This window comes from Centruroides sculpturatus, unplaced genomic scaffold (genome assembly GCF_000671375.1).
Source record: "Centruroides sculpturatus isolate CEXI.00-Female unplaced genomic scaffold, Cexi_2.0 scaffold653, whole genome shotgun sequence".
NCBI classification, from domain to species: domain Eukaryota; kingdom Metazoa; phylum Arthropoda; class Arachnida; order Scorpiones; family Buthidae; genus Centruroides; species Centruroides sculpturatus.
Window position 1 is genome coordinate 96,393 of NW_019384874.1, and position 24,661 is coordinate 121,053.

General features: G+C 30.1%; 1 protein-coding gene across 1 annotated transcript in view; it reads right to left on the bottom strand.

Moving 5' to 3' along the window:
• The window catches only part of LOC111630925 (solute carrier family 12 member 6-like), a 132,875-nt gene that overhangs the window by 46,005 nt on the left and 62,209 nt on the right, over positions 1-24,661 (bottom strand). The window contains exons 10-14 of the mRNA XM_023375084.1: positions 21,074-21,172; positions 19,525-19,582; positions 14,793-14,911; positions 10,547-10,721; positions 8,126-8,224 (exon numbers count right to left, since the gene is read on the bottom strand). Of these exons, the coding sequence (XP_023230852.1) occupies positions 8,126-8,224; positions 10,547-10,721; positions 14,793-14,911; positions 19,525-19,582; positions 21,074-21,172 (550 nt within the window). The remainder of the gene's footprint in view (positions 1-8,125; positions 8,225-10,546; positions 10,722-14,792; positions 14,912-19,524; positions 19,583-21,073; positions 21,173-24,661) is intronic.

The window sequence follows — 24,661 nt, forward strand, 5'->3', positions numbered from 1 at the left end:
GACACCTGAGAAGCCGATGTCGACAGAAAGGCGACAGTCTGTCGCCAAATCTTTTGTTCTGCCGCGATTGAAATCACATGGTATCTATTTGTTATACTTTGGAACACTGCTGTTTGTTAGTCTTATGCAAGATTTGCTGGTGCGTACAACGTTTTCTTAAATTTTATTTTTTTATCCCATATCCTAATTTATATTGAATGGTACTTTCTGAAGTGATTTCTGCTTAAACGTAGTGCAGCATACCTTTGGATTACAGACGATTAAAATGTTTTGATGTTTTAAAAATTAACGATGAAGAGAAAATAATTGTACCATTAAAACTAGGAGAAACAAATATACAGTATTATGTTACCAATGATAAATTGTTCAGTATACTATCTGAAACTCACAGCAAAACAGGCCATGAAGGAAGAACACATATGCTTAAAAGATTACAAAAAGATTACAAAAATATTACATGTGAAGTTGTAATGTTGTATTTAAATTTATGTAAACAATGTCAAATGAAACATAATGCACCTAAAAAAGATATTGTTGTGAAACCAATGGTCAGTCCAGAGTTAAACTCAAGATGTCAAGTCGATCTGATAGACCTGTAGTCACACAAGGATAGTAAATATAAGTTCATAATGGTGTATCAAAATCATTTAACAAAATTTGTCAAGCTACTACCTTCGAAAACTAAGACAGCTGAAGAAGTAGCATATCACCTTTTTCCAAATATTTTTAAGATTTGGTGCCCCAGCTATATTGCATTCAGATAATGGTAGCGGATTCTGTAATCAAGTCATATCCGAACTATGCGCTATGTGGATAGATGTTAAGATAGTTCATGGAAAGCCTTGTCATACTCAAACACAAGGCTTAGTTGAAAGGGCCAATTAGGATATACAGAATATGTTAACTGCATGGATGAACAATAACAATACAAATAAATGGTCAGATGGTTTGCTCTTTGTACAATTTGCCAAGAACACTACATATAACAAAGGAATATGCCAAAGTCCTTATGAAGCCATGTTTGGCATTAAACCAAAAAGAGGCAAAGCATCGTCATCTTTGCCTGGCGAACAAATCGCAAATATTGAAACCGAAGAACAGCTCGAAGAAATTGTTAATACTTTTGAAATAAATTTGAGCAGTGGCCAAAACGAATACCATATTCCAAAGGAAAGTAGTGAAGAGGAGCTGCAACCCACCATGTCTTCATGTCAAGCAACAAGAATTTATTTCTATAAAAAGAGCGGCCACGAAAGAGAATCTTCTACTGAATCTTCAATCTTCTACATTTTCTAACGAAAATGTTACAAACCACAAAAAGAAAATTACCTCTTGCTCAAATTGGTGATACCATACAAATACAAGTCCCTGATGTCGACCGTGGCCATACAGATGCCCAAAATGTGTTGGCAGTTGCTGTTGGAATAGAAGACTCCAACTTTTATAAATTAGCAAACAAAAAAGCAGCTTTATACCCGCAATCGGTTCGTAATTTGTAAAGAAAAGTTACTTTCCATAGATGAGATTTCTTCTGAAGATATATCGCTGAGAGAAGCAGCTGCAGATAATTCAAAAAGCGGAGGACGAGGCTATACATTATACATGCTGTCGTTGCAAAATAAAGTGTTCCACGAATAAATGCAGTTGTAAAAGCAAGGGACTCTTGTGAAATTCAAAGTGTCATAACAGTGTAAGTTGTTGCAATAAATAAGATTTTATAACGTTAATCATATAATATATGTATAAGTTTACTATTGCGTATTATTTTTCTTTTCTGATTAAGAATGTACTGTTCGTTTTAGGTTCAACAGCTTATTTACATGCGCTGTTACATAAGTTTCCTCCTATTTTGACATATTAAAATGTTGCATTTTTGTCTTAACGTAATAAAAACATTTTTATTCAACATTCACCATCAGTTCATGCTGAATGTTGACATTTGCCGGTGTAAGTGAGAAATAATGATATTTAGTAAATATTTAGTACATACGCGAAACGACTGTGTGAATGCTGACATTCACCAGAGAATCTCGACATTTGCCAGATATCGGTCTTTCACAGTAACATATATATAGATAAGCCAAACAATTGCAAGATTAATCAGGCTACTTTACCCCTACTATTAACAATTAAATACTGAGTAATCTAGCACTAGAGATAAACATTAGATGCCATCTCTTATTAAATTTAATACTTTTTAAATAATTTAGGATATTCTGGAAGAAACAAATTGGCCTAGAGCAGGACTCAAACCAGCAACTGCCACTTACTATATGGATGCATTGTAAGTGGAGGATCAGACCTATTTAATTTAGATATAACAATTCTTGGTTACCCTGATTAATCCAGCAATCATTTTGTTTAAAATAAATTTTTCTGACTGTTTCAATTGCAAGATAAAGTTGAAAAGAAAGACTAATACATTTAAATGCATATAGTAACAGTCAAAAAAATGACATATTTAAAGATAAAACTTAAAGTCTACTCAAGTATATGTAACATCCTTAAATGCAAATTCTAAAAATATTTTAAAAAGGAATAATTTTTAAGAAAAAGTAGTATGAATATTTTTTCTTAGAATTAACATCACATAGAGATTTTTAAAAAGGCAAATTTATTGAAACATGTTATTGATTGATCAAAACAACTTCTGTAAAAAAGAATTGAATTTTTTTCCAAATCATGTTAGATAAATTGTGTAAAGAAAAAATCTGTGTAAAAACAGAATTGGGTGTATTCTCAAATCTAGGAAAAAAATTAAATAATACATTTTAAAGCATTAGTATGAAACTTTGAAATCCAGAATTACACTGCCAATCTCCAATTTATAATCCTCCAACTCACAGCAACAAACTGGATGTCTTCTTTTTCTTGACCATTTCCCAACTACTTCAGGCCATGACCACTTTCTTTACGAAGAAGAGTTAGTCTTTCTACAGATGATTTTGGATAATATTGTTTATGCTTAGTAAGTGTTGTTCTTGTTTTCCTTTGGAGTTACTTGAGATATGTGTGTCCAGTATATAACTCCAAAAGAATAAATGAGTACAGGGACAACATAGGTATTAATAGCTTTAATAGTGTGTTTTTAGTACTGCGTGTAATCTGTTCTGGTATTCAGGTGTCAATCTTTGTTTTATCTGTGAATGTTCTGTAAATTTTGCCTGTTGGAATCCTAAATATTTGTAAAACTAACCCTCTTCCACTTTTTCAATTTACTTACTTTATAATTATCTAAAATAAGGTGTAATTAACAAAATAACATTTTAATGTTTGAGATGCTACTTTCTAAAACTGCATATCAGTAAGAGCTGTGCCTCCAGTAACTGCTGCAGACATGCAAAGTATGTGATGGGCTAAATTATGCAAAGGTTTTATTTCCATTCTGGTAATTTTCTGTGAATTGTAAATGATCATGAATTACATGTCACTACTGGTTATATACATGAAAATAAGATAATTAATTGATTAAAGAATATTAATTGATATTTGAATTAATTTTACTATTTATAGATAAAACTTTAAAACTAACATATCTAAGAATATAATATTAATATACTAATTATAATAAATAATGTAAGTATGATTAATTATTTTTACTATTACATGTAATTAGAATAATGATAAAAAAAAGCATCAATATACTTACATTGTTAATATAGGTGCAATATAATCTAAATTGCCAATTAAAATTCCAATTTCACAAATACTCAACGTTACAAATAATGCTCGTGCCGGTTCATTTCTTGAAGAAACAGTAGCAAATGGATTGAGAAAAGGTATGATCTGATCCTGGGCAATTGCATGAAGTAAACGTGGAGCTCCTATGATGATAATGATAAAAAAAAACTTTCAAAACTAATTTATGATTTCCTTACCAAAATTATGTAATATAAATGAAATTATTCTCATTAAAAACATATCAAATGTAAAATGACATGGAATCAAAATCAATACAGTTTATTTAATTCAATTTACATATAAGTTCTTCTACTCAAAACTGGGAATACATTGATAAACACTGAACATATATAACCAATATCCAGCAAGAAGAAATTACAAAAAAAGGAAACATTTTCAACCATGTTTAATGGGCATCATCAGGTTAACTGACCTTCACAGTTTGAACACAGCTGTTAAAACAAACTATTCAAATAAAAACATTACTAAGAATAGATGATTGCAGTCAAAGTGTTAAAAGGGATGATGTGAGAGAGAGAGTGTTATAAGATTAAACTTCATAGATTGACTTCCATGTAAGGGAAGGCATCTACATATCTAAAGTTGATAGCTGCATTTTTTCTTGTGGCTTTGTGAATTTCTAATTATTCTAAATATTTAAGCCATTCTTTGTCAAGAAGTATGCTCAGACATTGGATTGGACAAGGCAAAAGACATTGTATTTAGCCCCTAACTAGGACTAGGGCAAAAAACAACTCTGTTGAATTGCCAAAAACACAATGTTTTTCCATGTCGATATACCAGATAAATCACCCAAAGAGCTGTGAATCATTCTTAATGAAATTACAAATATTGTTTGAGAAAGGCAGTTTGAACATCAAGAAAAGATATTATCAATTTTCCAAGCTTGGAATACATATGAACAAGACCCAGGTTTACAATATGAAGTGAACAGAAAAGCTGTAATTTTCTATTCACTTCATATAATCACACAAAACCTGTTGAAAAAATTTCTTAAGAAATTAAATTGGATATTACAACAAAAGTCAAAACTGAATAAAGAAGAAGCACCTGTTATGCCTATTAATTTTCTGGGACAACATTTTACCTCTGGATTACCTCATACGCACCATGACATGTGGTCCCATGTATGCTCCTGGTTCTACCAAACCACATCCAGAGCATGCAATGCCTAATATCAAAAGACTCATTGTCAATATAAAAGATGCTCACAAAGAATATTATAGATGGAAAGCTGCTTTAAAAATCCATTCTGTGAATAATGAGACCTAAGATAGTATGTTTTGGCACAATTTCCATAAAAGCAAGAAATGGTTGGCTGGCAAACATGTTATTGTATTGAAAGCTGATAAAAACAGAGCCCTCATTCTATTAAAGGAAGATAGATCTCTCATGCATCAATATATCAAGGATACAGACTGTGAACATTTATGTACACAAATTACAAGCTCAGGTCACACATTCTACACATACATCCTTGCCCAAGAAGTTGAAGTTGAAGAGAGTAGTTGTTTCCTCACCAGACACCTCTAAATTATTTGCTTTTGCAAAAACACATAAACCAATGCCTTCCCTTAGATTGTAGATAAAGCAAGAGCAACTATTAGAAAATGCTGTACACAACCTGACATTGGATCAAGAATTCCACCAATCTGATCAATATCTTACAGCAGGTAGAATTAACAGATAGAGTGCACATTATGGTGCTTGATTTTATTCCTTATATCCTTCAGTACAGTTGCAACCTTGCTCGTGTGCTTTCAGGGATCTTTAACTAAGAAAAATCAATGTACCTGCCCACCAAAAACAAGTCTTAGGACTTGCACACATAATGTGTTATACCTCTGCATTCCAATGTAATATCATCACGTACAAAAATGGGGAGTGCCCGTAGGCACTTCCCATTTTTTAAGTAAGATTTTTGTAAGGTTTTTGTATGTATGTGATGTTAGCCTTTCAGAGGACCTGTGTGAGTTAGTCATGTATCTGTTGGAAGAAAAACTCATACTTGATTCATACTGAACATTGTTGTATACAACCTGTTTGTTGTTTGGAGAACTGAACCATAGGTAGATGCTTTTTTACAATGCACAAATGATAACCTGTATGGACTAACCCTTAAATTAGATCAGATAAGTAATACCAGCTCACACTTCTTAGATATTAACATTTGTTTCAGCAAAAATCATGTAGAAATGGGCATCTATTACAAACCCAGCTATTTACCATTATTTATTCCAGTAAATGAACCGATCCTTTTTTCATATTAATTTGCCTCCTTCTGTGCACCTACAAGATAGACCTTTACACACCATACAAACTAGGAAGACACTATAAAGAAGCTAAAACATCTGGAGGACATAGCTATAAAGCATAGGTATAGAAGAGACCTGATTTGTAATTTAGTTCACACCTACTCCAACTAATACTCCCTACATAACAACTCCAACAAAAGATTCAATAGCTCAATCAAAGAGATTCCAATAGCAGTCAAACATACTCTACCACAGTGTTCCTGGGATTAGGATTGTATGACTGTAGTTTATATACCTTATACAAAGAAACTGCTGCCAATACAGGTACCAAGTTAGCCTACAAGTAAGTTCCCATAATGTATAAATTACTATGCAACAGAAAGGACAAGGCTGATGAATATAGGGCCTCAGAGGTGTACATTATTCCTGTGAGGGACAATAGGTCCAAACAGATATGGTGTACTACACTGGGTCCACTAAGCATTCCATACACAAAAAGTTACAGGAACATTGTTACAATATTTTAAATAAAAAACAAGCCACCAAGACTGGTGTGCAAGCTGGCTACCATAATGCCACATTAATCAAACAGTTCTTTCAAACCAACCATATCAGGGCTGTAGAAGCCTTAGAAATATACAAGGCAAACCTGACTGGCAATTGTATTAACTTTAAAAATGGAAAAAGTGTCTGTCTCATGAATGACAATGCTTTTATGAAAAATCAGGAAATATCAATATAAATATAAGACAAAATATTACAAAATAATAATAATTAATTTATATCTGTTTTAATTCTTAAATATCATTACTTGTCATTCATGCATTTAAAAAATATTTATAATTTTTGTTTTACATGTTTTTGTTCTAATTATTTTAAAAATTTTTGAAAAGTTGTACTGTGCATTCCTATTTGGAATATCGTTAGTGCCCTGATGCAGATCTTGTTTAAGATCAAAAATGTTCGTCAATTTTTACATTCATACTTTTGTTACTGGATGTTAAAGATTTTGTTCGTTGTCCTTAGTAATTTGTTCCAGTTACTGAGATGATGATAATTTTGTTCTCTCCTTTCTTAAAAACTATGTTGAGATTAATGAAATTTGTACAAATGAAATTAAAATAATATACTTTTTAAGTATATAATTTATTTTGATTCATAATCAAATATTTTTTANAGACTATTTACAAAAAATTAAATTTTTTTTTTGTAAATAGTCTAAAAACTTCAATTAATCTTTGCTGTTGTTATTTTTTCCTGAGCAATGTCTGGCTCACTTGCTAGTAGTAATATAAATTAACATGGTAAGCACAGCAAATAAAAACAAAATAAAACAATAAAATAGAATATAAACATGGCATAAGACCAAAGTACATATTGTGTGTTAATCCTTTTAATTTTTCCTATTGTTGAATGATATCTGTACTTATTGTCTCCAGATTGCTCAGTGCTATTTTAATATTGTAAAGTAGAACAACTATGCAATGTCTATACATTTCAACCACTTCCTGTTTTACAACTGCATTCTATATTGAAACTTGAAGTATCCATTTATCATTTCAAGGTATCCATTATCTACAAATGCATGACAAAAACATCCATGTCACTGTTACTTTTAGCTGTTATTCCACACAAAATTATGCAAATAGCTTTTAATGTCACCTCTCTTTTTTTGAAGCAGTTTTCTTTCATCAAAATAAACAAAAATTTTAAAAAAATATATATTTATATCACCATCCACAACAGATATAATAACAATGAATAAAATAATTAATCAAAATTCAGAAGAAATATGATCATTAAAATCAAGTGCAGTAGCTATAATAACTTAATCCTGTTAATGTGCTTACTTTGTGAGCCATTATATTGCTTTGATTTCTGCACATTTGTATTCATTGGTAGTAGTAAATATCAATATAAAAATGAATCTTTAAATGATTAAATAAATGTCAAATTATTAAAGTAACGATTCTTTTTACAAGAATAAAAGAAAATAGATATATTGATCTATTATAACCACATAGTAACCACTAAAATCCAGCAAAATCTCAATTTATTAAAATAAAATAAATGTTTTATTTACTGTATTCATATATATATTAAGTTTTTTATCTGTTGTTTGACTATTTTAAAATTATTATATTTAAGTAAATATTAAATGAATTTACCAATGATAGAATTTAAATCTTGGTCGCCAACTAGGAGAGCGTAATAAACTCTGGAGAGTACACGCAAGGTTAACAAACATGTAGCACATCAGGAAAAACCTAAAATTAAATAATTAAAAAAACATTTAATTGTAAATTTTAAAAAGTTTCTCAAAAATAATGCATATAATTCCTATTTTCATAAAAAGTTTAATTACTACAAGAATTTCCTTTCACAAGACAAAAGTCAAACCTAATAATTATTATTTCTATTGTAAACAAGAATTAACATAATATCCTGTCTATAATCTTCAAGAGTGTTTTGCATTGTCATTTGTTTGCACAAATGAAATGATATAATTTGTAAGGACATTTAATAATTAAGAATGTTTTAAAAATTCTGGGTAGTAACTACTCTACATATAGTTTAGAGAGCTATTTTGGATTATTCATGTTTCCTGTGCACATCTGTGCACTAAGGATAATTGGGAGCTTGGTGTATGTTATTGGCACAAACTTTATTTTAATTTTATGTTTTATTTGAGTAAAAACTGAAATAAATTTAATTAAATGCTTTAGCACTTAATACCAATTGGCATATAAAAATTATTTTGTATTAAAAGAAATCAGAAGAAAAGTTCAATTGTACAAACAAATTGTAAAATTTCAAATTAAGTAAATGTCTCAAAAACTGATATTTTATAACTAGTAGCCTGGGACGCCCCCTAGTGGGTGTTCTTTACAAATTTCCATGAGGCAAGGTTACTTTGACTTTTTTGTTCCTATCAATATGCTCTACAGCTCTGTTAAAGTCACAATGGTAAGATTTACCCTCTGAATGAAAAGGTGGCGACCCCCCAAAAACTGTAGCCCCCTGTGCGAACAATAAAGTCAAAGGAACCATACCCCTACTCGCGATCCTTCACGAGATATAAGCCCCTGAAATAATAAATTCCTATTACAAATATACTGAATTATTTATATTGTTATATTGACCAAATAATAATTTATGGGCCAAATGAATANGCCTAGAGCAGGACTCAAACCAGCAACTGCCACTTACTATATGGATGCATTGTAAGTGGAGGATCAGACCTATTTAATTTAGATATAACAATTCTTGGTTACCCTGATTAATCCAGCAATCATTTTGTTTAAAATAAATTTTTCTGACTGTTTCAATTGCAAGATAAAGTTGAAAAGAAAGACTAATACATTTAAATGCATATAGTAACAGTCAAAAAAATGACATATTTAAAGATAAAACTTAAAGTCTACTCAAGTATATGTAACATCCTTAAATGCAAATTCTAAAAATATTTTAAAAAGGAATAATTTTTAAGAAAAAGTAGTATGAATATTTTTTCTTAGAATTAACATCACATAGAGATTTTTAAAAAGGCAAATTTATTGAAACATGTTATTGATTGATCAAAACAACTTCTGTAAAAAAGAATTGAATTTTTTTCCAAATCATGTTAGATAAATTGTGTAAAGAAAAAATCTGTGTAAAAACAGAATTGGGTGTATTCTCAAATCTAGGAAAAAAATTAAATAATACATTTTAAAGCATTAGTATGAAACTTTGAAATCCAGAATTACACTGCCAATCTCCAATTTATAATCCTCCAACTCACAGCAACAAACTGGATGTCTTCTTTTTCTTGACCATTTCCCAACTACTTCAGGCCATGACCACTTTCTTTACGAAGAAGAGTTAGTCTTTCTACAGATGATTTTGGATAATATTGTTTATGCTTAGTAAGTGTTGTTCTTGTTTTCCTTTGGAGTTACTTGAGATATGTGTGTCCAGTATATAACTCCAAAAGAATAAATGAGTACAGGGACAACATAGGTATTAATAGCTTTAATAGTGTGTTTTTAGTACTGCGTGTAATCTGTTCTGGTATTCAGGTGTCAATCTTTGTTTTATCTGTGAATGTTCTGTAAATTTTGCCTGTTGGAATCCTAAATATTTGTAAAACTAACCCTCTTCCACTTTTTCAATTTACTTACTTTATAATTATCTAAAATAAGGTGTAATTAACAAAATAACATTTTAATGTTTGAGATGCTACTTTCTAAAACTGCATATCAGTAAGAGCTGTGCCTCCAGTAACTGCTGCAGACATGCAAAGTATGTGATGGGCTAAATTATGCAAAGGTTTTATTTCCATTCTGGTAATTTTCTGTGAATTGTAAATGATCATGAATTACATGTCACTACTGGTTATATACATGAAAATAAGATAATTAATTGATTAAAGAATATTAATTGATATTTGAATTAATTTTACTATTTATAGATAAAACTTTAAAACTAACATATCTAAGAATATAATATTAATATACTAATTATAATAAATAATGTAAGTATGATTAATTATTTTTACTATTACATGTAATTAGAATAATGATAAAAAAAAGCATCAATATACTTACATTGTTAATATAGGTGCAATATAATCTAAATTGCCAATTAAAATTCCAATTTCACAAATACTCAACGTTACAAATAATGCTCGTGCCGGTTCATTTCTTGAAGAAACAGTAGCAAATGGATTGAGAAAAGGTATGATCTGATCCTGGGCAATTGCATGAAGTAAACGTGGAGCTCCTATGATGATAATGATAAAAAAAAACTTTCAAAACTAATTTATGATTTCCTTACCAAAATTATGTAATATAAATGAAATTATTCTCATTAAAAACATATCAAATGTAAAATGACATGGAATCAAAATCAATACAGTTTATTTAATTCAATTTACATATAAGTTCTTCTACTCAAAACTGGGAATACATTGATAAACACTGAACATATATAACCAATATCCAGCAAGAAGAAATTACAAAAAAAGGAAACATTTTCAACCATGTTTAATGGGCATCATCAGGTTAACTGACCTTCACAGTTTGAACACAGCTGTTAAAACAAACTATTCAAATAAAAACATTACTAAGAATAGATGATTGCAGTCAAAGTGTTAAAAGGGATGATGTGAGAGAGAGAGTGTTATAAGATTAAACTTCATAGATTGACTTCCATGTAAGGGAAGGCATCTACATATCTAAAGTTGATAGCTGCATTTTTTCTTGTGGCTTTGTGAATTTCTAATTATTCTAAATATTTAAGCCATTCTTTGTCAAGAAGTATGCTCAGACATTGGATTGGACAAGGCAAAAGACATTGTATTTAGCCCCTAACTAGGACTAGGGCAAAAAACAACTCTGTTGAATTGCCAAAAACACAATGTTTTTCCATGTCGATATACCAGATAAATCACCCAAAGAGCTGTGAATCATTCTTAATGAAATTACAAATATTGTTTGAGAAAGGCAGTTTGAACATCAAGAAAAGATATTATCAATTTTCCAAGCTTGGAATACATATGAACAAGACCCAGGTTTACAATATGAAGTGAACAGAAAAGCTGTAATTTTCTATTCACTTCATATAATCACACAAAACCTGTTGAAAAAATTTCTTAAGAAATTAAATTGGATATTACAACAAAAGTCAAAACTGAATAAAGAAGAAGCACCTGTTATGCCTATTAATTTTCTGGGACAACATTTTACCTCTGGATTACCTCATACGCACCATGACATGTGGTCCCATGTATGCTCCTGGTTCTACCAAACCACATCCAGAGCATGCAATGCCTAATATCAAAAGACTCATTGTCAATATAAAAGATGCTCACAAAGAATATTATAGATGGAAAGCTGCTTTAAAAATCCATTCTGTGAATAATGAGACCTAAGATAGTATGTTTTGGCACAATTTCCATAAAAGCAAGAAATGGTTGGCTGGCAAACATGTTATTGTATTGAAAGCTGATAAAAACAGAGCCCTCATTCTATTAAAGGAAGATAGATCTCTCATGCATCAATATATCAAGGATACAGACTGTGAACATTTATGTACACAAATTACAAGCTCAGGTCACACATTCTACACATACATCCTTGCCCAAGAAGTTGAAGTTGAAGAGAGTAGTTGTTTCCTCACCAGACACCTCTAAATTATTTGCTTTTGCAAAAACACATAAACCAATGCCTTCCCTTAGATTGTAGATAAAGCAAGAGCAACTATTAGAAAATGCTGTACACAACCTGACATTGGATCAAGAATTCCACCAATCTGATCAATATCTTACAGCAGGTAGAATTAACAGATAGAGTGCACATTATGGTGCTTGATTTTATTCCTTATATCCTTCAGTACAGTTGCAACCTTGCTCGTGTGCTTTCAGGGATCTTTAACTAAGAAAAATCAATGTACCTGCCCACCAAAAACAAGTCTTAGGACTTGCACACATAATGTGTTATACCTCTGCATTCCAATGTAATATCATCACGTACAAAAATGGGGAGTGCCCGTAGGCACTTCCCATTTTTTAAGTAAGATTTTTGTAAGGTTTTTGTATGTATGTGATGTTAGCCTTTCAGAGGACCTGTGTGAGTTAGTCATGTATCTGTTGGAAGAAAAACTCATACTTGATTCATACTGAACATTGTTGTATACAACCTGTTTGTTGTTTGGAGAACTGAACCATAGGTAGATGCTTTTTTACAATGCACAAATGATAACCTGTATGGACTAACCCTTAAATTAGATCAGATAAGTAATACCAGCTCACACTTCTTAGATATTAACATTTGTTTCAGCAAAAATCATGTAGAAATGGGCATCTATTACAAACCCAGCTATTTACCATTATTTATTCCAGTAAATGAACCGATCCTTTTTTCATATTAATTTGCCTCCTTCTGTGCACCTACAAGATAGACCTTTACACACCATACAAACTAGGAAGACACTATAAAGAAGCTAAAACATCTGGAGGACATAGCTATAAAGCATAGGTATAGAAGAGACCTGATTTGTAATTTAGTTCACACCTACTCCAACTAATACTCCCTACATAACAACTCCAACAAAAGATTCAATAGCTCAATCAAAGAGATTCCAATAGCAGTCAAACATACTCTACCACAGTGTTCCTGGGATTAGGATTGTATGACTGTAGTTTATATACCTTATACAAAGAAACTGCTGCCAATACAGGTACCAAGTTAGCCTACAAGTAAGTTCCCATAATGTATAAATTACTATGCAACAGAAAGGACAAGGCTGATGAATATAGGGCCTCAGAGGTGTACATTATTCCTGTGAGGGACAATAGGTCCAAACAGATATGGTGTACTACACTGGGTCCACTAAGCATTCCATACACAAAAAGTTACAGGAACATTGTTACAATATTTTAAATAAAAAACAAGCCACCAAGACTGGTGTGCAAGCTGGCTACCATAATGCCACATTAATCAAACAGTTCTTTCAAACCAACCATATCAGGGCTGTAGAAACCTTAGAAATATACAAGGCAAACCTGACTGGCAATTGTATTAACTTTAAAAATGGAAAAAGTGTCTGTCTCATGAATGACAATGCTTTTATGAAAAATCAGGAAATATCAATATAAATATAAGACAAAATATTACAAAATAATAATAATTAATTTATATCTGTTTTAATTCTTAAATATCATTACTTGTCATTCATGCATTTAAAAAATATTTATAATTTTTGTTTTACATGTTTTTGTTCTAATTATTTTAAAAATTTTTGAAAAGTTGTACTGTGCATTCCTATTTGGAATATCGTTAGTGCCCTGATGCAGATCTTGTTTAAGATCAAAAATGTTCGTCAATTTTTACATTCATACTTTTGTTACTGGATGTTAAAGATTTTGTTCGTTGTCCTTAGTAATTTGTTCCAGTTACTGAGATGATGATAATTTTGTTCTCTCCTTTCTTAAAAACTATGTTGAGATTAATGAAATTTGTACAAATGAAATTAAAATAATATACTTTTTAAGTATATAATTTATTTTGATTCATAATCAAATATTTTTTAAAGTTAAAAATTTTTGAAGAAACCAATTCTTCTTCTTTCTGCCATGACCAATCATCAGAAAACAATAACAGTTATTTTTTTTCCACAGAGACAATCTTTTATTTTAAGCTATGCCTCTGCAGAATTATTTTAAAAAATAATACGTTTTTAACTGTTTTACATACTGAATATTTTTTCAAATATTTGTATTTTCCTTTTGACTTTACTCAGAACCACAGTTAACTTACAAAATTGTCTACAGCTGAAGCGAGATCTAAGACCCAAAATGCATTCTGCATAATGACTATTTAAAGAACTTAAGTTGTCTGTCTCCATAAAATATGTTCCTATATGACAAGTCCTTAGTTTATCAAATTATATAATTTAAGAAATACAATAATTAAAGGACTTCAAGAAATAATTAAAGCTTCACGAAAAACAATGTTATATTGATGTTCTGTAACTTAGTACTAAAATGTGTAACTTAACAGTGGTTACTGAAAGTAAACGAAAATATTTGTTTAGATTAACAATACTGTATCTGCTAGATTTAAAGTAAGGATGATGATTATTTTTTTGCCTGTTGAGCTGTCATAAAAATGCTCATAAATTAATTTCTATATGTGATAATTGTTCAATTAGCCAGTAGTATTAGTTTTAAATCTTAGCAGAAACTTATGTATCTAATTATGATATATTAATTGGAATTGATAAATGTGAAATTTGACTACAATTATTTAATTATACATCATATCTGAAAAGCTTATCAAATTTATACTTTACCAGTAAGTGATTGTATGCCAGCACCAATGGTTGACAAGAGAGATCCACAAACAATAACTAATGGATGAGGCCAAGCTAAATATGCAACAGCTAAACCTCCACCTATACTTTCCCCAAACCTGAAATCAATTCAAAATTAAACAACTTGAATGATTAAAAATTAAATTTAATATTCCGTAAAATTTTCATAAATTAATGAGTACTGCATAAAGCTTAACATAAATTAAAACAATACCGTACTTTCACAGATTGTTCAGCATATTGGTCTATCTCAGGAGACCATAAAATCAGATATTTCCATATGATAAAAACCAGCATGCTGGTTTAAGAGAGATTATAAATATCTCTCTAGAGGGCACATAAAAACAAGAACAAGTTTTCATTCTAAAACTGTGAAACTATCAGCATTGCATAAAAAACTGTGATTACATGTTTAATTTCTGCATTTTGTCTTCTTTCTAATTATGCAAAATATTCATGGATTGCCAAAAGTGCTTTCTTTTATCTGTATTTTATTGTAATTTGATCCGAAAATGCAAAAATAAACATAACAAATTTCAAAAACTCCATACCAATTATCTCAACTTACACCCATTAACATCCCCTTTGTGTGAAATTTGAGAGAAAGGTATTATTTTTAAAAGTAATGTGATTTGTCAGTGCAGCAGGCACTGACTAACTACTACTACTACAACTAATGTCAATAAGGTGCTAATTGTTTTATTGCAATGTAAAAATACTTTCTTCCTGATTTTAAGTTGATCAAATTACAATGTTATTATTTTATTGTACTGGGAAGAATGTTTTCTTTAATATTTATTTAACAACTAGTTTTGTTAGATCTGATTAATTTTAATTTTTGGTATCAGTTTAATTGGTATGCTGTTAAACTCCAGAGTTTCTAGTTTTCTGGTCTCTCCCGGTTATATGCAGCATGCCAGTCAATCTGCAAAAATAATGTATAAGAATTCAGATAATTAAATCAAATGATAATTACACACCATAAAAACCTTTAATATACTTAATCTTTAGACAAATATTTTCAATCTAGTAAGATCATCTTCAGATCTCTTTAATGTTCCAAAGTTGGAATGTAAAAGAGAACAATAATGTATTACAAAAAAAGGAGAGAAAAAATTTAAAACTTAAATATATATAAAATTAAAACTGATAAAAGCAAAACATTTGTAATGTTAAATAAGCAAACATACAAGATACTTCTAAACCAAAACATCAGGGATGCAGAATATGATCCAATTGATGAATGATACATTGACAAGTTACAAACATTTTAGATTTACAAAGACACAACTTCAAAGAGACTAAATATGGACAGGGCTGTGATCATCTTACCAGATACCCCAAAACAGTTCAATTAAGATTCATAAGCTGGACAATAACCTAAGACCTGTAGCAGATAAATCAAGGTCACCTTTATGCCTTTTAGAAAATTATATACATGATATGTATATAATTTTCTCACAGTCCATTTAAACAAATGTAAATTCATGGTGGCTAACTCTATAGAACTATCTGAGGTATTGCAACCAATCAATTTAACTAAAAACACCTACATAACCATTTTTGACTTTGCATCTTTATATCCATCTATAAAACAACAACCATACACCTGTGTTCTTAGGGACTGGTTATTACAGAAATACAGTGAGACTATACACCACCAGCAAATCTTAGAACATGCACATTTGTTGTGTTACTCCTCATTCTTCCAGTTAAACAATAGCAAATGCATTCAAAAGAAAAGAGTATCTTTCTGGGGACCTTTACAAAATAGTGATGCTCCTAATGAAAAAGAAAGTTTTACCATTGTTCCTTCCAATGATCATCACATATAAAAGATATGTTGATGACATTTTGATAATCTGGAACACTACATGTGACATCAAATTCTTGCAGCATATTTATGAGAATGACCTTCAATTAGACCAGGTAAATGATATAGTGTGTCATTTTTAGATCTCAACATTCATTTTAACAATGGCTGCACCTACACTAATATCTACTACAAATCAAGTCACACACTATTATTTATCCCAGCAAACTAGGCAACCCATTCATTTATAAAATAGCAGTATTCAGAGTCCTTACAAGTAGGGAATTTACTCGTAGTATCTATTTTGCTGATATATTTTGCTGATATAAGAACACTTAGAATACATTGCAACAACTCATGGTTACAAAAAAGGTCTGTTCATAGTCTAACCCATGTCTGCACAAACAGAAACATTGAAAGTACCACCACTAATGACAATGGATCAAGTAAAGAGAACCAAACTCACACTCAATCCTAAATAGTGTTGCCACCTTTTCAAAATCGCTGAGCCGGACAGCAGGTCAGGTTTGTTCAAACAGAAGTTTCTGACACATGCATAATATCATTTTACAATGCGAAGAATAACGTGCATCTAAATCAGTTACTGTTAGGGACTAGGGACTTGTGTAGAAGTAATGTAAGTAACCCTAAATTAAGAAAGAACAGGTACAGATGACTTAGCTCTATTGGATATTGGAGATTGTACGATTGTGAATGCAAAAAAAGAAAAAAAAAAAAAGATTGACAGGTTGCACGCCACACGTCAGTGTAAACAGACTAATGTATCAGAATTGCAGATGAGTTTCAGTGAGTGTGAGTTCTTTCGCTGTTAAAATTGTGTAAATTTGTAAAAATATTTGCAAGAACTTTGTTTCATCGTAATTTCACAATTTCTACGAAATTCCTGGACAAAATTAATAGTTCACTCGGACAGTGAGTCAATTCCCAGACTGTCTGGGTGAAAACCGGACGGGTGGTAACACTAATCCTAAATGCATCATATTTAACTATGACAACTATGAATACTTTAAAAGCAAAGAAATAGCTGAGAACAGAGAGGCCAAGTTTGAGTACAAATGTAATCCCACAATTTACAAATTACTCTGCAATGGATATGAGATAGATAACAGGAAACAGCACAGCCCTGGTGATATATGCTTCCAATAATGCTGTACTGTACATGCTAATCTCAAAAATGCTTCTCTCATCAAAAAAACCAGCAAATAGAGCATATTAGAGCCCTTGCAGCTCTTGAAATTCTTAAATTTGAAATGAGAAGAATATATATTAACTTTAAAGAAAAAAAGAACATATTATATGCCAGGCAATACTTTTATGATAGCTCATGCTCAGCTCTTACTGCACTAAGTGATGCGGTTAGTTATCAAGATTATTTGGGTGAAAACTAATTATCTTGTACTTCAAAAATTAATTTTTAAATTGTATATAACTTAAACTGTTATATAATTTTATATATAATTATGTTACAAAATTTTTTCTCCTTTTTGTAATAGCTCATTGCTCTATTACCCATACTTGATACTGACAAAACATTTACCGCTAATTGACAGCTGTTACTTACCAATGGTATTTGAGTGTACACTATTTCTCTTGTACTTTATATCATAATTTTTAAATTGTGAGCATAGTGCAATAATTTTATATATATTTAAGTTTCAAATCTTTCTTCTCCTTTTTGTAATACATTATTTTTTTTTTCTTTTACATTCCAATATTGGAATGATTAAAAAACCTGAAGATAATAATTTTTAGACAGAAACATGTCTAAAAATTAAGTATATTAAAGTTCTTTGCTGGTGATTAAAGATTTTTAAAGTGTGTAATTATCATTTATATATAACAAGTTTAATGTAGAAGTTGAACATAATTAAATCATATGTTAATGTAAAAATTTAATAGGCTAAAAAATTCAAAGAATGAAAATTTAATAAGATAAAACATAACAAACACATTCAAAATAACCTTGAAAAAGCAACAAAAATTTAATAACAAACGTTTTTGAATGTTTTTAATGACTTTCTTCTAGTAGAATACATAATGGAACGCCAAGACGATAGTTTGGATGATAATATTCTAGAATATAAATTCAAATTTTACCATCTGAATGTTAATATATTGTAAAATGAATGAATAAGTTTGAAAATATTGAGTTCAAAAAGTGATCGCACAGAAATGAAATGATTATTATTATCCAAACTACCACTGTGGGATTCCATTACATATTCTGCTGGAAGAAGGTTGTTAAAAATGTCCAAAAACGTTTTAGCTATTAAATTTTTGCTGCTTTTTCAAGGTTATTTGAGTGTTTTTGTTATCTTTAAATGGCAACTCTGAATTACTTTTAAGATAAAACATTTTTTGAGATTAAGTCTGTCTCATTATCAGATTGACAGCACAGGAGTCATTATTTATAAATAAACAAACTAAAACAGAAAGACCAGCTCGATGGGTATAAAAAAAAGGCAACTGCCTCAAATGGCAAAATGGTGGCAATATTTTAAAATTTTCCAGAGCGACCCCTGAAACTTATGGAATTATAGAATAGAAATAAAGCATTTTGTAATACATAATAATAATAATAATAATAATAAGTATTACAAAAAAAGGAGAGAAAAAATTTAAAACTTAAATATATATAAAATTAAAACTGATAAAAGCAAAACATTTGTAAAAATTTTCTTCGCAGCTTGCGTCCAAACAGCTTGACGTGTGGCATGTGATTGATATTTGTTGCTAAAGAAGTGTTTCAATACATTATTTTTTTTTTCTCTCTCTCTCNTTATAGAATAGAAATAAAGCATTTTGTAATACATAATAATAATAATAATAATAATAATAATAATAATAATTTGCAATTATAATTAAAAATGAACATACTTATCTCTAAGGAATAGATTGTCAAAAGAGGCACCAAAAAACAGGACACCAGACAGATCTATCAGTATTTAGGAAAATCTAAACTATTTAAATATATATTAATGATAACAATAGATATCAATTGATAAAGTTTTAAATAGAACACAAAACCACAAATTAGAATATAAAAGTCTTTGTTCTAATCTTTATTTTTGTTATTCTGGATTGATACTTAATAAAAGCCTTATAATAAAAATTAAAGTTCTTATGTTTTAGCAATTTTGTTTCCTTTTATATTTTCTGTTTAAAATTTTATTATAATAGATGACTATTTATACATTTTATACATAAAATGCAAAATAATTACACCATATTCATGTATTTTATAATAATTTAGATTTATATTCAAAAATACTTCATTATTACAGACTAATGTGTTGATATATTGTTAACAATTCCACAGTATTGCCTAAACTTTTCAATTAGTGGACCAGATACAATTTGACCTATTGACTGCTGATATGGCCCAAAAACCAGTTTCCTTCCATTAGTCACTCAGCAAAGTATTTGCAGTGAAACAAACTTCCAGCAGTAAAAATGAACTTTAACAGCTGTTACTTACCAATGGTATTTGAGTGTATGCTATTTCTCTTGTACTTTAAATCATAATTTTTAAATTGTGAGCATAGTGCAATAATTTTATATATATTTAAGTTTCAAATTTTTCTTCTCCTTTTTGTAGTACATCATTGTTTTTTTTTTTAACATTTCAATATTGGAATGATTCTTCAATTTCCACTGACAATTATTAATTTTTTTATGTTCATAAGATATTTTTGTGTCCTATAATGAAAATATATTTCATTTCTTTTCATGTTTCAAAGCATTGTATATTAGAGAGGTTGCGGCCAACGTTTTCAACGCAAAAACGTGTATGTCGGACATTCAGCGCCGCTTTCCTATAAGCCTAGAAGTTTGACAATGGTGTTTGGATAGTCAGTGGAATCATACTCGACGTCCCAAACACCATTGCCAAACTTCTAGGCTTACAGGAAAGTGGCGCTGAACGTCCGACGTACACGTTTTCGCGTTGAAAACGTCAGCCGCAACCTCTCTAATAAATATATTTTTACCAGTTAATGGCATTTAAGTTGATAATTACTGTGAACTAATTCTCTAAATTCTATCATAGTATTTTAAAAAACTGCTAACTTTTTACTTTTAAATATCTCACAAAGACTTATAATTGTATGAAGTAAAAAAGTTAAGACCTTTTAAAACTTCTCAAAAAAAAAAAAAAAGCAACCACAAGTATCTTTCTCAATCTTTTACTGATACTTTCTCGTGGTTGCTTTTTTCATAAAGTTTTAAAGCTTCTTTACCTTTTTAAAATATACAATCTTTTTACCCTATATAAATATACTGATTCCATTGTTTTAATTTTTTACAAATAATTTGTTGAAACAGAAACAAATTTTTAAAATTTAAAATTAATAATAATTTAAAATGAGTTTATTTCATAATTTAAAAACTATTAATTAAATATTGTATTATTTAAAAAGAAGGATACAGACAAAACTTGTTGTTAATTGAGCAGCAAGGGTACCAACTGGTATAGATTTCTGGGCATCAGCCAAATCACCCGATCTATTGGATCCAGCCATTATTCCTTAAAATACATAAGAAGATACAATAGTAAATTTTCTTTATCATTTATATCCTATAACATAAGTTTAGTGAACACACAACACATTTTTGGTAATTATGTAAAATTTTTTAAAAATTAAACATATTTTCTCCATTTATTTAATATTAATGATGTAAGAAATATACACCCTGTCAAAAAGATTGAAATAAATTCTATAATGAATCTAAGTTTAAAAATATTTATTCAAATATTGTGAAAATGTTACCAAACATACTAGATAACATTCTTAATGTAATCTATATATATATAAAACTAGTTGTACCCGGCCACACATTGCTGTGGCTTAAAATGTATCTATTATAAATATATAACACTCCCCACGGGAGGGAATTTTGAAAAATCCCTTCTTAGTGTACATTCTCTTGATGTACCCTATTAAAATGCAATCAAAAACGCAAAAACCGCATCTAAAATAGTATAAAAGAAACTGAGTTCTTCACGGTAAGCCTTAATTTTGTCCCTCTCCCCTGCAGGGGAGGAAATTTCAACATCTATATAATATACAAGTTCGAACACGTGCACTGTGTATCTCGCTGACCACGCAACTACACCGTGCGGTTACCTATCTCGTATACTTACACGTCTTGCCCTCGCCACCTGCTGACACCAAAAATATAATGCTTACCTAGATGATACTTTTTAATTTATATGAATGTTTAACAAAATAATATAGAGACTATGTCCACCCTGAAGGCCCGTTCTAAATATTGGTGAAAGAATTTTTGAAATCAGATGAGTAGTTTCTGAGATTTCCTCCTACATCCAAACTTACAAACTTTACCTGTTTATAATATTAGTATAGAAGTATAGATTACATGTCCTGATTGACTGATTCATTATTGCCCATAGCAAACTGCTGAACCTAAAGAGGTGAAATTTGGTACACAGTTAGGGTACATCATGAAAATGCACACTAAGAAGGGATTTTTCGAAATTCCCCCCGACAGTGGAGTGGGAGAGAATTAAGGCTTAACCTGAAGAATGGCTTCTACTGTACTATTTTAGATGCAATTTTTTGTTTTTGATAGCAATAACTTAATTTCCAAATGTACAATATTTACCAAATCATCCAAATCATTTGCCAGATCAATGCTCGGCTCATTTGCTAGCGCATTAATAAAGCAAAAATATGCTTTTTAATTTAAAAACAAAAAGTTTAATTTTATAAAACAATCAAAAATAACCTGTCTAAATAATAGTTCCATTCAAAGCACACACTCCTAGATTTTAAATGGGTCTTACCTGATTTAGATATTAATTTTTTCTGGAATGTATTGCATTCTAATGTATAAATTACATCACAATTGCTTTAAAATTAAATATCATTTCATAAACATTTTTTATTAAGTGGAAAGATGTAAAATATTAAATACTGAGGAAATTGTTGTGTTATGAATTGTGTTGTGTGTTTAAGATCAAAGCATGGGATCAAGATGTCTCAAGAATGGAATCTGTAGACTAAAAAGAAACCATCACATGGTAATAAATTTTTTAAAAGTTTCAGAGAATTACAAAATGGAAATAAGCTCTGTGCCCTGTTGCATAAAAATTACAAACTACAAAATGTGTAATACTTGTAGTTTATAACAAGTAATTGTAACTTGTTACTGATTATCAGTAATTTTATGCAATCAAAATTGCTTATGAGTAATAGCTTGTAACCTGTTACAAAACTTTTTATTCAACACATTTTGTTTGTAATTTGTAACCTGTAAAGCTTGTGACAATTACAAGCATTTTATTCAATAAGACATGCAGGCAAGAAAGTTTTGACTCCATAAGATAAATAGCACATTTTGAAAATTGCAAGCAATAGTTCAAAAGCATAGTGTCAAATCACTAAAGAATTTGTTGTAGAAAATCATATTCAAACTGTCTAGAAAATGATCCAAAAAGCTTCACATTTACAACATAAAATGAAACAGAAGCCATTACCATTAATTAGTCACAAACAAGTTAGATTGAACTTTGCTAAGAAGACATCAATGGAAAAAAGAGTGAAAATATATTCAACAAAAAATAATTTAACCTTAATGATCCCAATAGTTACACTTATTTCACAAATTGCTTAAAAAGATCATTCTACAGTGAGCCACATTCATGTGGCTTGCTGAGTGATGACATCATAACTTACTTTAACTCTTTCAATGTGCAATCTGCCTGTGATGTCATTACCTTGCTCCTAAAAGCTCCTCCCATTTCCCCATTCTTTGCAGAGGAACTTTATGATCACACTGTATAAAAGTGAGAAATGGGTGGAAAATCTGTTTTAGTCTGGGATGGACATATTGAAATTGTGTTTTTGTTCCTCAAAAATAAATTCTCAACATTACACACAAATTCTTTTCAAGCATTTACTTCCCCAAGGTGAAAAAATTAATGGAAGGAATTGTCATTTCAACAGGCTACTGCTGCAATCCACTACTCAATACAAGCAAACTATGGTATGGTTCCAGGTATACAACATCAAAACTCTTGAGTGGCCTGCACCTTCTCCTAATATTATCATCATTTGAAGTGCACGGACAATTTTTCCAAGGATTGTTTGTGCAGAAAGATGACAGTATCTCAATGTTGAGCTGCCGAAAGAAACCATTCAGAAAGCATGGGAGCAGAGTGACCAATCAAAAATGAAAATTCTTTTTTAATTCAATGGCAGAATAAGTTTTTGAGCTTGCAACTCAAAATGGGGACATACTCATTATTATGATATAAAATAGTTATAATGCTTTGTTACGTGTAAAATAAACACATGATTTTAGTGAAATTATTGGAACTATCAGTTTGGGAGCTTGTTTCTGATCATTTTGTAAAATTAAACTGGACTGCAATTTGAAAAAATTGTGGACCTATAAATTTCCATTGTTGTCAGTCTGTCTATCCTTCCTTAATCTCAAGAGTAGTGATAGATGAACATGGAGACCCGATATAGAAATCTTAGGGGCAGGAGGTTCAATTAACTATATACAAAACTTCTGGTCTAGACTGCAAGTCATGTGATTTAATTCAAAAATTTTCCCAAGAACAGAATTACATAGATGGCCAACATGATTCTGTTGTTATCAGGAAAAGTATAATGTACAATGGCATAATACTACTAATCTGAGGTGGAGAGCATTTATTTTAAATTAAATAAATAAATAAAATGATTAAAAATTGCAGCCTGGCATTGTGACGATGTCACAATAAATAAATGCTCATCTTTTTTTAAAATTAATACAGTAGAGCATCATTTATCTGAAACGTCGGTTATCCAAAGGAATTCCAGTCGACAAATTTAAATTTTTGCCAGTGCTGTGGCGCTGTAATCTTTGGCTATGTCTTCGGCTACTCAAATATTTTACGTTTTTAATACTAAATTAACTTCTGAAGTATAATTTTTTATTGTTTTTTTATTTTTCAATATATTTATTTTGTTTGTACAAAATAAAAAAAAAATTTTTAACGATA